The sequence below is a fragment of the Hippocampus comes genome, unplaced genomic scaffold, assembly GCF_001891065.2.
Source record: "Hippocampus comes isolate QL1 unplaced genomic scaffold, H_comes_QL1_v1.1 scaffold156, whole genome shotgun sequence".
NCBI classification, from domain to species: domain Eukaryota; kingdom Metazoa; phylum Chordata; class Actinopteri; order Syngnathiformes; family Syngnathidae; genus Hippocampus; species Hippocampus comes.
This window is the reverse complement of record NW_017805744.1, coordinates 1,247,320-1,263,920: the sequence shown is the minus strand read 5'-3', so window position 1 is coordinate 1,263,920 and position 16,601 is coordinate 1,247,320. Positions and strand designations below refer to the sequence as shown.

The following is a 16,601-nucleotide window of genomic DNA, read 5'->3' as shown; positions in this document are numbered from 1 at the left end:
ACATATGATGTCACCAAGCAGAAGCGTGTAGAGGCTGAACAGGAAGCCCAAATACCGATCCCTTTGGGACTCCACATGTAACATTACAAAACTCAGAAGTCGAATTACCATAAATTAGATGGTGCGTCCTCTGAGCGGTAAGAACTAAACCAGAAAAGTGCTGAGCCTGAAATACCAGCACACATTCTGAGGCGTTCCAATAATATGTTAGGATCAACAGTGTCAAAAGCAGCACTAAGAACGAGTAATACTAATATTGAAAAGGTGTTGGAGTCCATAACTAGGAGAAGATCATTGGTCACTTTAGCAAGGGCCGTTTCAGTAGAATGGCGGGCCTTAAACCCTGACTGAAAAGGTTCAAATCGATTGTTTGCGGCCACGTAATCATGAAGCTGTTGCGCTACGACTTTTTCCAAGACTTTTTGCAATTTCAAGATTTGAAATAGGCCTATGGTGACAGAAGTTCTTCTGGGTCAAGTTTTAGTCGCTTAAGAAAGGGTTGAACAACAGCAATCCAGTTGGTTGTTTGTTTCCCATGGCTGTCATCTCTGTCTGAAGTGAATGGACTCACTAGAGTCAGGTGTACAACCTTCATCTCATGAGATACCCCCCAAAAATTGTATTACAAATATCACCTTTTCCATTGCTAATAATGCTCAGTTTTAATACTCACTGTCAGAGAAGTATCTTTGTTATTGCGGTAATATTTTGCAATGGTTTTGAACAGCACCACTTCTAATACAGTACTGTGCAAGTATACACAATGGTGTTGCAGATGATTGAATATGAATATTAGGTGTAACATGTCACATCTTATTAAGTCAAGTTTCATTTCCTACATTTGCAATGTTGGCTGTCTTTGTCGTTATTCTAGGCCAGCGTGCCTCAGAACCAGATGAGCTCGACAGATAATTCCTGGCAGAAATAGAATCCAAGAGGCAATGAGGTGGAAAAAAAAATACTAAAATGTTCTTACTCACTGACTCACTCTTCTGCCTGTTTTATGTCATTCAAAAAGCAGTGCTGCAGACACATTCATATCTCACTTATATCTCATCCTATTAGATTTGATTTCCTGGAGAATTTAAGCCCTGCTTGAAGGTGCTCAGAGAGCCACACGGGATCACTACTGGACTAAAAAGTCATTATCCAAGAGCAAAAATGAATCAGGTGACATATAGTGTGTGCATCCTCATGCTGTATGAGTCCATCCTGTTCTCGTAAAGGTAAAATTGATGTACAGTGAGGGTTTGCATTAAAAATATAGCCGTAAAGACTGAAAAATTGCTTGAAAATAAAAACGTGTGTGATTATAATCTAAAGTTCAGCGACTGTGAATGAAAACTAAAACCAACTTCATCCTGTGGCAATTTCTGTGAAACAAAATGTCACCGTTGCCGTTGATGTTATAGGGGGAATATGCACCCCCTCGTAAAGACAAAATGGGTCTTCAAGGATTTTGCTCATAAACGCTGCAGTGAGAGATGCCTGAAGTCAAGGGCGTATGATGTCTTTATTGTATGAAGGTGTCTATATGTAGTGGAAGAGCTCAGGTTGGGTCATTATTGGTCAAAAGCGACCAAGAGTGTCATAGCTGCATGTGCACAGTACTGTATGTTCTTGTTCTCGCAAGCTTACCAGCGACAGATGTCTCGTTTTTGCTTGACAATCGATGACTGCAAGTTGCGATGTTCTCCACATTTTTCAGTACAAGTGACATTTAGGTAGCACACTGGGGCAGAATAGAGGATGAGCTCATGATATGATTTTCCGAGTGGAAAAAAACCAAAGTTGACAAACTGGGTCAAACTGACAATTTGGTATTAAAATGACATACGAGACAGAAAAGTACACAACATGTTGACAAACTAACAGGTCTGTGTCCTGAACCTAATCTAAACTGCGTTGTAGAAAAATCCCAGTTAGGTTTACTCCCAACTGACACCGTCATTGCAAACACCAACATACAGGATTCACAATTTAAAGTTTTAATTAATATATATGTGTTCCATGCATTAAAATCAACAGTGCAATGGGGTAGCATCATAGTGATGATTTCATGCATTCAATTTATTCTCAGATTTGTAATATAAGTATTATGGTCTATATGAATCTCTCCTTCCCAAGTGTGAAAACAGATTGGTTCCACAAAATATATTCAGCCCATCTTGTGCCTTAAGGGTTGCAGACACAACTGTGCACATGGAACAAAATGTTTCTGAAAAGTTTCCCAGTTTAAGATCCGACAGTTGAGAAATGTTAACTAATACAGCAAGACAATAATCAAGACAGAATGAATAAAAAGTTATGACAAAAATTAAACATGTATGGCAATGGATGACAGAAAAACCATTGAACCTGCATAATGGTGTGTTACTTTTACAAGAGAACTATAATCTGCCGGTGGCTGGGTGCCAGAAGAGAGACAGTAGAGAGGTGAAGTGTAGAAAATGCTGCAGAGGGAGGAAGGAGATGTTAATTCTCTTATCTTTAATACATGAGCAGTGCTCCACTAATGGACTTAAATGTTGTGGCATTGCGTTTTCACCCTTTTATCTTGGCTCTGTATCTCCTCAGTCGTGTGCAATTTTCTTTTTTAGTTTCCCTCATTTGTTGTCTTTTCTAATCTGTGCTCACAACAAAGACCATGATGGAGAATTGGGAATGTCTGGATACAAAAGCATGAAATGGAACCTGTCACAGCAATATATGTTTATTTTATTTTATTTTTTTTTTCATTTGTAGAAGTGATTCGGCTCATGATGATCCTTGTCTTGCTGTTCCTGGAATTCAAGTCCATCGATCCTTCCACTTTTAAACTGGCGGTTCTCAAACCTTTTACCACAAATTCAATCTAAAAAAAAAGCTCTCCAAGCATACCATCATGACTAACAAAATTGGTTTTATTCGTAAAAAAGATTAGTCAATATTATTGTAAACCACTTTAACATGCATAGTTTGATAATTAACACCCTACTTACTTAACAGAAAAAAACTGTACCGTACCTAAACAGTGAGCCAATTAAAATATATATTCAAGTAGCAAATCAATAAATAAAAGTAAATACCAATGTTGCTAAAACAAATGATGAGAAACACAGAGTGCGTAAACAATTATTGCAAATGTATTGTACTAAACAGCCAAATACATTTATTTACACACGGATTATTTCATATTCGACGGGGGGGGGGGGGTCACATACCAGAAGTACAAGGTATGCCTTTTACACTTTGACAATCACGATACAGTACTGCTTAAACCCCAATCCCACTGAGCCGCGAACTATTGCGAGTGTTTGGAAGGACACGAATGTTGCGTTCAAAGTCGCAAATGTTGTCGTTCGATTGTGCAGTACCTTTCTTGTCGCAAGAGAATTTTGAACATGCTGAAATTTCACTTGTTGAAGACAAAAGCTCTTGGAGAACATGCATGTTTGTGGAATCTGGGAGAAAAGTGGAGAACCGACAGAAAACCTAACGAAGTCACTTCCATTTAAATGTGTCAGGTTTTTTTTACTCACGAAGTAAAGTTAAACGAAAGTATCTAAAATCTGCTTCTCGTGCAGTATAAGCATCACCCTGTCAAGTAAAATAAGTAGCATACAAATTAAAGCACCGAGAGGACACGACCACCTTGGTTAGAGCTGCACACTCCGATGCAATGTGATCCGATAGCTCAATAAGGTCATCAAAGTATGTGTATTAGAAACAGATCTCAGTATGGTGCAGTGCAGTTCTCTAAGAATGGTTCATTGGTTCAAGGGCTGCTGCAGTCATGAACGAAGTCAGAACCCCACCCAGCGGTGGAAACGTTATTGTACTGACGCGCACAAACAAATGCGCACTCACACAGATCCGACACGCACAAAAAGAGACAGCGAATGTATCATTCAAAACAAATTGTGATCGTAAAGTCTGAGCAGTAAGTACTATATGTGTGAATGAGTTAAGATAAGTGTCAGGCCAAGCATACTTTGACGTTGATTAAATATGTTTTTGAATGGGGACGGCGGGGGCTGGGGTAGTTCATGTTTGATTATATCGGAGGATAACGATGTCGGACCTGAGATAAGAGAAAACAATGGTCATCAGAGACAGCGTCGTCAAGATAACCGGGCGGGACTTACACACGTATTAAAAAGAAGTTCCGATAAGTATTCCTGAAACAAGCACTGTGTACGCTTTTTTTGCTTGCACGGTTGTAGTTTCTTCTTAAATCTTAAATTATCCTTCAAGTTATTTAGGTTTCATATGATCTAACCTTAACTGTAACATCAAGAACGTCACCTCATTAAACAGCAGACTTGTGCGTTTCCACGGTACACGCATGTTTTTCGTGTTCTTTTTATTTTAAATAAAACCATTGGTTTTCTTAGTTATTTTATATCATTCTGAAAACCTACTGACACATTGACGACTACGACTATGCAGGATGTTGATCATAAATCTCAGAGTGAAGCAGCAAAGTCTGTGTGTGTGTGTGTGTGTGTGTGTGCGTGTGTGTGTGCGTGTGTGTGTGCGTGTGTGTGTGTGTGTGTGTGTGTGTGTGTGTGTGTGTGTGTGTGCGTGTGTGTGTGCGTGTGCGTGTGTGTTGGATGGTTACCTTCTCAGTCTTGTTTGTTTGACTAAACTCATTCCTCTCTGCTTCTCCGTGAAAGAAACTCTTGTTGTCTTCCACATTCGTTTGTGAGATTCTCAGGTAGGAGCTGAGATCAGCGCTCACTTTGCAGGTAAATTTTGAACTTCTCTTCTCTGGATAAATGATGTACTGTATTTTATTTTCCTCACTCAGGAGTTTTTTTTTTTTTTAATTGATACTACACCCCTAAAACACGAATTTTTCGTTTTATAGACATGAAGTTTCTAATACTGCTTGCTCTTTTGACTGGTAAGTACAATGATTAACTTAAACATCATCATAATCATTTTGTCATAATCCTCCCAAATGTGTATCCTTGCACTGTCCGGCCATAGCGTCCCTGTCTTAGCAAAAATAAGTATACTGTACACAACGCATTCACAGTAATAAACACAATTGTTGAATTTAAAATTAATGTGTATTTTTGAATATTTCACGATAAACTTTGATGCATTATCATAAAGCTCTTGTGTTGGATTGGTTAGGCATACCTGACATTGTGGTTAATATAATGTAAAAATGTGTGTGGGGGGGGGGGGGAAATATGCAAAAAAATAATCTCAGATTGGATGTATCCTTAGAATATCTCTAAACACAAAAAAGTAGTTTGTTTATTGAATTTTTTTCCCCCCACTGCACAATTCATTATTCAACAGCACAGGGTGTGTTTTGTAGATGGTGTGTTACACTGTTGCTGTTACCTTCTGTCATCATTTTTATGTTTAGGGGTTCTGGCGGCCCCATTCTTGAAAGAAGAGGAAGCAAATCGCTTCATCCGTCTGAAAAGACAGTCAGGATACTGGGACCCCCACAATTCTCAGAATCAGTGGGGTTTCACCATCCAGGAGCAGGTGACCTGACGGCCTCTAGTTTTAGACATACAGCACATATTTATTGAGAAAAAAAAATCACCTCTTTCCTGAAATAAAAGCGTGGGTTTGGCTCCTTGTGGTTTCTTGGTTCCAAGGAACTATGTTGAAATGACTTAAGGAGCTTCATGTAGTTGTAGTGCTTTTCCGCCATTTACAGGCAATTATAAACCTTTTCATTGTAATGTCAATGACTTCGCTCTTCACTTGCAGCAGCGTGACTGTACAGTGAAGTCATTGCCAAAAAAAAAAAAAGAATCTCTTAAATGAATCTCTATGACATTGATTCTGTCCCTCAGGCTAACGAGTACTGGACAGCCCTCCGAACAGATGCCCAGTTCTACATGGATATCGGCAGCCTGATGTTTGACCGCTCTGTGGCGGAGTAAGTGACACAATATTATCGCTGATGTGGTGCCCAATGGCCATTTTCTATTTTTAGGGGCAACTGAGACAGTGCCCCATCATATCACACACAGCCAACGATGCCCTGTAAAAAGCTTAATTTTCCTGCCGACTCTCACTTCCTCTTCATTAAGGTCCGTTACCAGTAGTTGGCAAGAAACCAACATTGGGAGCATGACGTGTGCCATTTTTTTAGTTTTATTGGGCTTTGACAAATGCTTAATTATTGCGCCCGACACATTCTACCTAGCAACATGCAGCTATAATTGATGAGTAATGTTGATACATTTGTGCGCCATAGCTAGATGCATTACATAAATTGTATTTCTGTTTAAATGAATATGAATGCCATCTTTGACTTTCAGTACATTACTAGTGGAAGAGAAATTACCAAAAACAAGCACATCACTGTGTATGTTAAGAAAGATTACTGCTGTTCAGTTTCCTACTCAGTTTCCTCCATTAGTGGGTGTTGGACTACAATTTTCTAACACATGAAAACAACACTGAATGTATAAGTTGTAAATGCATACCAAATTTTTAAATTGTTTATAATACTTGGGGCTGAGCTGAGATCATTTGCAACAATAATGATGTCGTTATAATATATATCCATCCACTATCTGAACTGCTTTATCCTAGTAATATCATGAATAACATTTTTTTCCATTGATGTTGCAGTGAGAACAACAGGCTGTACATGGAGATGTTGCGCAATGCTAGAGCTCACTTGGACAGCCAGACGGGAGGACGCAAATAGTGCACAAGAAGAAAAAATGATATGAGGGTTGACCGGGACCGGGATCGACAAACATGATTATAAAGTCGCTAATTCCAGGCGAATGTATCATGTTTGAGCTATAAATCTGCTCTGTAGATATGTTTAAGATGCGAATGAGAGTTAAAAAAAAAAAAGGCAATTCAATCTATTTTGTTTGTGGTGATTAGATACACCGTTTATCCAGTAATATCAAAGGAAACAAATCATATGACCAAGAGAAGATACAGATATATATACCTGTCATATAATTTAGAAGTGTGCTGGCTGACACCCACTTTAGTATTTCATTCCCAAGTAGAAAGGCTGCTTTGATTTGTTTTGAAACATCTTCGAATGTTCTCATTGTGTAGACGTGCAATCATGTACATTTAGTGAAATGAATGAAGAAGACTGTTGCAGTTGCAATAAATATTAGGAACAAGAATAATAATACATTGACACGTCATATTGTTTTTATTATTGTGATTATTATGGACGACAGAAATAGTGGCGATTCTGTTCTGAACAAAAAATAATCATATACTGCATACATACCAGGAATCAAAATAACATTTTCCTATAGGCAAGAAATACAGCTGTCTTCATCTTTTAGTGACCAGTAGAGGGTACTGTCACATACTGACAACCTTGCATCTGGTACACCTTGATGTATTGTTTGCAAATAACCACCATGCATGCATCACGTTGCAATTTTGCTGGACTGATTAAAACAGTTCATTAGAAGACCTCAAAACTTTTCTATACTCAGTCATAGCTGCAATATATTTGTAATCACTGTGTGCAAATGCAGAAAATCAACATTTCAAGCAAAGACAGCAGTGAATATTTGCCTAAACACTACTTATTTTGACCTAGGTTTGCTGCTTCTTGTAGCACATATTGGAAGAGGAAAATTATTTTCAATATGTTGTGTTTATTACATGAATTCTTCAAGTGAAGTGATACTGACTTATCGATGTAATTCAAAAAGGTTCAAGTGAGGTTTATATATGTAAAAACCAAAGGAAAAAAACAATTGAAATCTGTCTAAGTAAGGGAACACATTGAAGGGACGGGAGTTTCAGACAGAACTGTGTGGAAGACCAGTATGAGATAAATAAGCGTCACAGTTATTACAAGGATAACAGACATTCTATAATGAAATCATTGTTACTGATTTATAGACTGAAATTAGATGATTTGTGCTAAAGCTGTGAGCTTGCAGTTGGATCCTCACTTGCAATTGGTGGTGGGATTTTGAGGAACATATGCAGAGCTGGAGTGAAGATAAGGATGGTGCCAAGTATGGAGACAGTCAGGAATGCCCACAAGAAGATCCTGTCTAGCACCTGGGCCACAAACTTCCAGTCTTGAACCACCTGAGAGAGAAAAGGAATGTGAAGAAAAAAAGTCCAGGGTACATTGAAGATATAACAGCCTATTAGAAACAGGATTTTTGACATACAGATAGCATTTGTAAAGCAATCCCCATTCACACAGGGGGGGAAAAATAATAAAATGGCAAATGTCGTAATATATGCATGTCAGGCAAGTAGTTAGCGATTCTCCTTTGTGCGGAAACATTAAGCGGATATGCTCTAACTGCTTGAATAAGAAGATTCACAATGTCCTTTGATTACCTTCTACATAAATGTGTCTTTAACATTTTATAGGCGTATGGTTATGCTGTTGTTATACTCCACTGTTTGCAGAAGCTTTCAGTAAATGCACACTCGAAAACTCATGACAGAAGTTCCCCCGCTATTAGTGAGGGACAGGGGCAAAAACCTGTGGGTAATTGCTCCCCGACCCAGTTTAAAATTGCTCAATTCACTCTAGCATAGTTTCTTGACGCCAGTATGCCTCAAGATGGCGCAGGAGTAAGGCATTTATACCTCAAAGGAATTAGGGCTGAGAACGAAAACTGTGATTTTTTTTCAGCAAATAACCTAGTTTAGGATCCCCAAATACAATCTGCAACTCGGTGAATACATGGGTGACACTGTATTACTCCTTGAACTATAGAAATGCATTAACAGCGCTGAGGTCGGCCAGTGATTCCCAACCATGGTGCTTTGGGAAATGATCCAATTTAATTTCATTTGTCTGAAACTCATATGTAAATTAAAACACAGTAGATTTTTATTTAACCATGCGAGTGACATACAGCAACAAGCAGAACCATTAAATGACCTTCCATTTGATGGCAGAAGATACAATATGCTTGTGTATCCACCTTTTGCCATTCATACAAGAGAATATGTCAAGATTCTTGTGTGTATGTCAGCTTTGTGTTCAACTAAACTGGCCCAGATTTCACACGGAGTAACAGAATTTCTGAGCAAATTGAGACGATCTCATCATGATTTCAGTTTTATGTGATATATTTGTTTGGTAGTGTGCTGTGAGATTTTTCTCATGTATTGTGAGTACTTTGACGCAGTAAAGATTGAGAAATACTGGTCCAAGGTATCTTCACGTCTGATTACGCAGGGGGAAAAAGTGGCTGTTTTACAAAACAACCAGTCTGGGCCTTTTTAAACTGAAGGAAGCCATGGCTTGTTCTCTTGCCTGAATGGTAACAGGTGGATACACAGGTTTCTTCTACCTACCATCAAGTGGAAGAAGATTTTATTGTTCTGCTTTTCGGTATGGATCGCTGGTATATATAAGTGTAAATTAACAAATACATTCTTGGGGATGCAATTAGTTGAATTTTGATCATTTCCAGTGGCACCCCTGATGATCTTTCATGACCAATATGAGGCCATCTTACCTCTCGAATGAAGTGTTCCTTGCGGATGTGTCTGCTTATGTATCGCACTGAGTAGATGGCCTTCTCCAGCATGGTGGCCCAGGCCTCATCTTCCTTTCCATCGGAAGTGGTCTGTCCAGCGCTGGCCCTCTGGCCTCCTCTCCGACCTCCAGATCGTGGCTTCACCTCAGGACTTTCGGGAGCCAGCTCCGGGTAGTGGTACCGGTCAATGTGACCTCGCATGCACAGCAACCTCGGCAGCTTCTGAAGAAAAAGGTTGCGAACCCACGGCGACATGGGGTGGTAGGTGGCCGACGAGCGGTGGTGAACGTTGATGACGAACACGGTGACGATGATGGAGAGTGTGACAAAGATCATGATGAAGAGCAGATACTCGCCGATGAGCGGGATGACTTTGGAAGATGAGGGGATGATCTCCTCGATGACGAGAAGGAAAACAGTGAGTGACACGAGGACAGAGGTGGACAGCGAAAGCTTCTCGCCTTCGTCAGACGGAAGGTAGAAGACCAGCACAGTCAGGAAAGACAACCCCAGACAAGGGATGATGAGGAAGAGCGTGTAGAATAACGGCAACCTCTTCAGGATGAAGGAGTACGTGAGGAAGGGGTAGGAATACAGGCCGTCCTTCCTGTTTCCCTTTGCGCCCGTGGCGTTGAGGATCTCCCACTCGCCATTGTCGAAAAAGTCCTTCCGGTCCACTTGGTCGTCAATCAAAACAAGGTCTACCATGTTGCCGTCGTAGGTCCAAGAGCCGAACTTCATAGTGCAGTTCTGGCGGTCAAAGGGGAAAAAGGTGACGTCCATGGTGCAGGCCGATTTGTAACTGGCGGGCGGTGTCCAAGTGATGACCCCGTTGTACTTGACAATAGCTTTGGTCATCAGGGAGCCCTCAAACCGGCCATCAGCGCTGAAGAAAAATCATAGTCACACAATGTCCATCTAGCTGATTTTTGGGGTTGTGTAAACCAATAAAAAAAATTAAAAACAAGGTTACGTAGAATAGTCATGCATTTTAGAATGTTGGACTCCATATGCCATGTCTGCAGAGCAAAACTTTTTTTTCACTAGTTTATTTTTTTTTTTGTTATTGTTGATATTGTAGTTTTGCTATTCTGTGTATGGAGTGAACTATTGTCACCAGTCACAGTCAAAGCAGTGGTTCTCAAACTTACACCGGGTAACCACCTCAAAAAAAGACTTTGTTCTCCAAGTACAGTACGACCATTCATTCATTCATCTTCAACCGCTTGATCCTCACTAGGGTCGCGGGGGGTGCTGGAGCCCATCCCAGCTGTCTTCGGGCAGTAGGCGGGGGACACCCTGAATCGGTTGCCAGCCAATCGCAGGGCCAGTACGACCATAACAACCAAATTTAAAATGCGGTAGTGTAGTGGGTCCAAGTGTTCATCAAGATCGAACTAGATGTTATATTTCTAAAAGGTATTTCTCATATGCTTTTGAGTTCATTTAACATTAGACACATTTGGAACATTATCACTGTGCTTATTCAATATAGCAAAATAAAAAAGTGTATTGAAATAATGATTCCATTGAAATACAGTGTTTTACAAAAAATTTGCCTTGATAGTTTAGGGTAAACAGAATGCATTGTACTTAAATGTTAAATACAGCTGAACTATTCTTGACCAACTGTCTTGAACTAAATAAAAAGTTTGAACCACGTGATGCACAGTTTTTGAACATTTAATTTTGTGATTATTTTGCATACCATTAGAGGGAGCCCGAATGCAACTCGTGGTACTGCACTTTGACAATCATTGCATTAAGAACAAGGTATTCCTTCATATTTTCTTTTTTGTACATGCTTTATTTGCCCTCTCGCATCTTTGTGGAAAAATTATGAAAATGTTGGATCTTACTTTTCGTACAGGACAATGTCTGGGAGCCAAATGTTTTCAGATGGAACTCGAATGGAAGTAATGCCTCCGTATTTGTCTGGATTCCAACGCAGCTTGTAATCAATCCACTGCTGCTCAACAGAAAAAAAAAAAGAAAAAAAAACACACACCACTTTTATTCATAAATCGCAGGCATCAAAATGCAGCTGAGGTCGCGTTTACTGGTAGTTACTTATTGTGGCTTCATGCAGATTTTTATTGTCATAGACAAACTTTGATTGGTGTGTTTTTTGCTGATTATGTAATGGAAGACAAATCCATCCATCCATCCATGTTCTATCCCACATGTCCGCATTAGTGTTGAGCTTTTCAACTTTTACCAGCTATATGGTGAAGCGTGTGTATTATACTTTTTTTTGAACACCAATAAACAGATAAAGTACGAAAAATATTGACTCCTGCTTACCTGCCAAAGCCAAACATTAGTCGTCATCAACTGGTTCTTCTCATCCTGAACACCATGAAAAATATGTTGTGTGTATATGAAAAGATAACCACATGTTTTAAAATTAACCAAAACAAAAAGACCAAATTAGTTTAGTTGTATTTGTATGGCTAGAAATTCATTCAGCGTAGGCTAGTTGAAAATGACAACACATTTGGAGTCATGGTGCGTTTAATTGTCATTTAGACAATTATACCGATCATTCACTTCATTGGGTTCACTTGCACAAGTGTATTGGATTCAATAGAGCTGCAAAAAAAAAATTTAAAAAATCTGCCTTTGCATAGATTACACTTTGTTCGGTTTGTATTGACACTGTCAGAGGTGTCCCAAAAATGGAACATCAAATCTATTACTGTGTTTCAAGTGCATCATACTGCGAGGAGGATTTTTTTTTCTTTTTAGGGACACAGTTTGGATACATCTGTGAATTAAATCTCTTTAATGCACCTGATGAAATGGATGTCAAGTGTGCAGTCTCATGTTAGGCATGTTTAGGGTCGTACAATGACATCACACATTATTGAACTGGACTTGCAGCAACAATTTAAGAACCTCATTTATTTCCCCCCATAGACCAACAAAAGGGCATGAAAACCTGACGAACTAAATGAAGGAGGACAAGAACAAGAACACTAAATATTGGGCCTTTTTACACTGAGATGCAGTGACAAAACAACAGAGATTTAAAATCACAATAATTTTTAAAAAAAAGACGTGACTTCCAAGGTCTGCAGGTGAGGATGTGTTTCCGATGAGCCCTGTGGCCATCACACTGAGCAGAGATGAAGCATAATCAAATAGTGAGCTTTGCAGCAGTCAATTAGGTAGGCTCAGGAGGACAGCGCAGACCACATTGTCACCACCCTCTCACCCTCTTTCGTCCAAAATTCAAAAGGACCACCTGACTGAAGTGGTTCTTTCTCTCACCCAAGAAGGGGGCTTTGTATTCAGCTCATGGAGCAGGTGGAAGCTAAAATGGTTGGGATGAATATTTCACGCTGTGGAGCGTGGTTCATCCATTAGCTTTCTCCATTTTCTTCCCTTTGAACAAGCCAAAGCATTTCATCCTATCAGCGGCAGCCTCTGAAATATTAAAAAAGCACTCCGGTCAGAGATGGGATGCTTGTGGATATATGAAGGAAGTGTTCTGGATCTATTTTCAGGAATTCAGGAACTGAGATAATTCTAAACTCTGCCTTGACAATAGATGTTGGGACAGGAAGTGCATGACAAGATGAAAGACCAGAAATAACCAATCTGGCCCACAATGAAAGCAAAAGACTCAAGTGTCAAAACACCCATCTTCATATGCGAAGTGAGTGTTCTTTTGCTTTTAGTTGTGGCTCAGGTCAGTGAGCTGTCTTATAAATATTAAAGTATGGCTTTGGCGCCATCGTGTGGCATCTTGTTGAGAAGGAACTATGTTGGAGTGAGTTGAGAAGTTTCACGTAGTGCTTCGCCACCATCTTGTGGTATTTACAGACATGGACTTCTGGATTTTTACCACTACGGCAGGGCTATTCCCTGTAAACATGGATGACACAGCGGAGATGGTGGCAAACCAGAACACAAATAGCCTGGAAGAAAGAAAGTCACTTCAGTGTGTCAGGGTGTGAGTGAATCTTCCGCTGTACCCACCCATTGCCACAAAATTCTGACTTGACAAAGATGACAACTTTTTAAAACAACTCTTGCATGTCATGACATTGTGCAAGTGTACCAAATGAAGTGGAACTGGGAAGCAAGTTTACATTAGCAATCGTGAAGTCTAAGTTATGAAACCGAATTAAAAGCAGTGGTGTGTTTCCTCTCACCACGTCGACCAGCTGGGAGATCTTGAGACCGAAGCGGACTCTGATGGTGTCGTTGGCATGCTGAATGGGCCTCACCCAACGCTGATAGCCTTGGAAGAGATTCTTCAAGAGGGCGTCCTCCATTTCCGCCAAGGATACAAACTCATTTGGTGCTAGAATGAAAACGTCAGTGGCAGTGAAACATAAAAATCTAACAACCATAAATCAAATGAAGTATGAATGTGAAAGTCTGGTCCTGAATTTGAGGCTGTTCTTGGATTGTGTTCATCAAAGTGAGCTAATGTACCTAATGAAATGACCACGGACAATGAAGAAAATAAAGCTATTATGTGAATAAATTTGTTAGTTTTGAGGTAAAAATTCATTCCCAGCTTGCTCTTCATCAGGAAGACAATTCACTAGTAATACGATTTACTTGTCTAGCAATGCTTATTTAAACTAGTAGCACCACCTTGGGCATCCTAGTCTGCAATTGAACCTCTCAAAAAAAGTAATGTCCTGAACTAGAAATACTACTAGGCCAAACTAGTAAGCATGTGCTAGCACAGTTGGTCTCTTGACACTAATGGTCGCATGAAAATTCCTCTCTAGTAGTTTTGCCTCATTAGTAGCATCCACTTGTTCTGACGAGTGAGGAGGATACTCGTATATGGACCATAAAAGGTTTACCGTACATTAAAAAAAAAAAAAAAAAAATTAAAAAACTCTGTGTTGTTATATTCCTTGTACAGGATGAATATAATCTGTGAAAAAATTCATGAGAGGTTGTGCCTGTGGCGAGTGTGCCCGCAACGAACGACTGACACCTCTTAAATTGCGTCTTCTGTCTCTAATTGGTTGTTTTTTCATCCAGTAAAGTGGTTTCTTGCATCTCAAATTAGAAGCACAAGATGGAGCCAGAGGTTGTTTTTTTTTTATTCCACAGATGAAATTTATAATATCCTACTGTCAAGTCATATTGATTGTTATAAAAAATATGACAAAAGTGATTTTTTTGGGGGGGGTGGATTGCAAACCCCACCAAAATTTGCTTGACCTGCAACTTGTCATTACGACATCTAACTCCTACTATTCAATATCAGACCCGAGCTCAGCCATGTTTAGCGAAAATATGCAAGTAACAGATGCACCACATAAAAGGTTTGTTATTGCTGATAGTTGTCACAAAAGGCAGCAAAGCTCTACCTCTGTCTAAGAAAAACACATCACCTTCAACATATTTCCATGACACCAAGATGCCACCATATGGCACAAAGCAATCGTGTTATTTATTTGGTGTGAATACAAAAACAGCAAATACGTGAGTTTTCAGCAAATAACAGATGATGGATACATTCTAAAAAGAACTACAAAGTAATATACAATGTGACATACAAATATACTCGTTAACATCTGGCACTTCACGAGAAGTTGCCTACACCTGTATATGTGCAGGTACAGTGAAGCCTTTGGTTTTGGATGTCAGCTTGTGCACAGTTTTGCGTCACTCCTAGCAATATGTAGTTCCCCTACAGACAGAACTTGTCCGGTGTGCATAAATATCACACGGATGTGCGGGTAGGGGTGGGGGGCGGTAAATACGTTACTAGTAAGATATATTTCTTCGATTAGTGCCCTGATTTACTGGCGAAAACAAAGAGCGTAGCGGTACTAGTACATGGACCTTGAACTGGATATCAAGGATATCGAATAAATGCTCGACTGACTTTCCATACACGCGTGCATTTGCATCAGTCCTTACCACTGATGGTGGCGAGGCAAGATGCAGCCGAGAGCACGAAGAGGAGCACCAACTTCATCATGTTCTGTGCGCTCCCGCAGCCTCTTTTCGCTAACGTCTGACGCTCCGGGGACAAGCCGAGGTTCCCATCGAGTCGAAGCGGCCAGGATACGGTCCCAAACCGGGCAGAGAGACGGGGTGCACACGCTGACTCCGGGCTGGAGCCTCACAGGGTGAAAGACGAGGTGCGATGGAGGAAAAGGCTGAGGGGTGGAGTCACAACAAAGGATGTACAACACATTTTCGGAATATTTTTTTCACAGCACAGCATGGTCATAGATTAGCTATGTAGCTGACATATAAATTTATATCCTTATGGAATCACCCTTTGAGATGAGTTTTCTATTTTTGGACGGGGACCAAAAATGCGGAAACAGTACTTACATTTTAGGGTATAAAACGGGCTGTCGCTCAAGAGCAAACCTTGCAAAGCTTTCGGTGTTTAAATATCCTATATCCTAACATTTTAAATGACTGATATAATGCCAAATGCAAAGATTCAAGTGCAACTCCAATTTTCCTGTAGTTAAAGTTGACAGATGCTTCATTTTAGGATGGACTTCCCTAGACGTCCAATAGAGGGCGCTAATTTAAAAAGGGTTGGGGGGGGGGGTGAGTCAGGGCTGCAGTCCAACCAAGAGCATCCTTTGAACACATACTGATCTTGCCAGGTTCAGAACTTCGATTACAGTTACAAATTTGAAATATCTTACATTAGAAACAGTATTGCAGACATGGCTCAGGTCTAACTGCATATTCTATAATCTTTCAGTTCTTTTTTATTTCATTTATTATATCAATTCAAGGAAAAAATAAAGTCATACCCTGCTGAATATTTGTACCACACACTACATTGCCCCTCTTGAATTACGGGAATCACAGGCTTGCTCAAGGGTAACTTGTCAGTCGTTAGGGAGCAGACTAACATTTCTCCAACAACTAATTTTCATGTAACTTTTTTTTGTTGTTGTTTGCAGTGGAACTTGTATCTGCCCCTCCAGTTCCAAAACACGAGTCTTTACAGGTCATCTAGTGTCACATGATACCAATTGTCGGTTCAGGTTAAGTTACAAAGCAGATACAGTATATGCGATTTTCTAAAGTGGCAATTGTTCAATATTTTTCAAATGCTTTATTGAAAGTACTAGATGGGGCATAAACTATATTCACTACATATTCAGAACAGAGCAG

General features: G+C 39.9%; 1 protein-coding gene across 2 annotated transcripts; it reads right to left on the bottom strand.

Moving 5' to 3' along the window:
• Positions 1 to 7,587: 7,587 nt before the first annotated feature.
• On the bottom strand, positions 7,588 to 15,923 carry LOC109524478 (neuronal acetylcholine receptor subunit non-alpha-2-like). Of its 2 annotated transcripts, XM_019884409.1 has the most exons (7): positions 15,795 to 15,923; positions 15,372 to 15,568; positions 13,631 to 13,782; positions 11,775 to 11,819; positions 11,330 to 11,439; positions 9,450 to 10,356; positions 7,588 to 8,052 (listed from the first exon to the last, which is right to left on the bottom strand). In XM_019884409.1, the coding sequence occupies exons 2-7, from the start codon at positions 15,430 to 15,432 to the stop codon at positions 7,879 to 7,881; spliced, it is 1,449 nt and encodes a 482-aa protein (XP_019739968.1). In that variant the 5' UTR covers positions 15,433 to 15,568; positions 15,795 to 15,923; the 3' UTR covers positions 7,588 to 7,878. The 2 variants fall into 2 exon arrangements, with proteins under 2 accessions (XP_019739968.1, XP_019739967.1); XM_019884408.1 differs by lacking the exon at positions 15,795 to 15,923 and having other exon boundaries at positions 15,372 to 15,626.
• Positions 15,924 to 16,601: the final 678 nt, after the last annotated feature.

Excerpts from the sequence above, each read along its gene's own strand:
- LOC109524478 (XM_019884409.1), bottom strand. The coding sequence starts at position 15,432 with ATGATGAAGTTGGTGCTCCTCTTCGTGCTCTCGGCTGCATCTTGCCTC. Across the intron at positions 10,357-11,329 it reads GACATTGTCCTGTACGAAAA|CGCTGATGGCCGGTTTGAGG; the intron begins GTAAGATCCAAC and ends ATTTTTCTTCAG. Across the intron at positions 8,053-9,449 it reads AGGAACACTTCATTCGAGAG|GTGGTTCAAGACTGGAAGTT; the intron begins GTAAGATGGCCT and ends TTTCTCTCTCAG.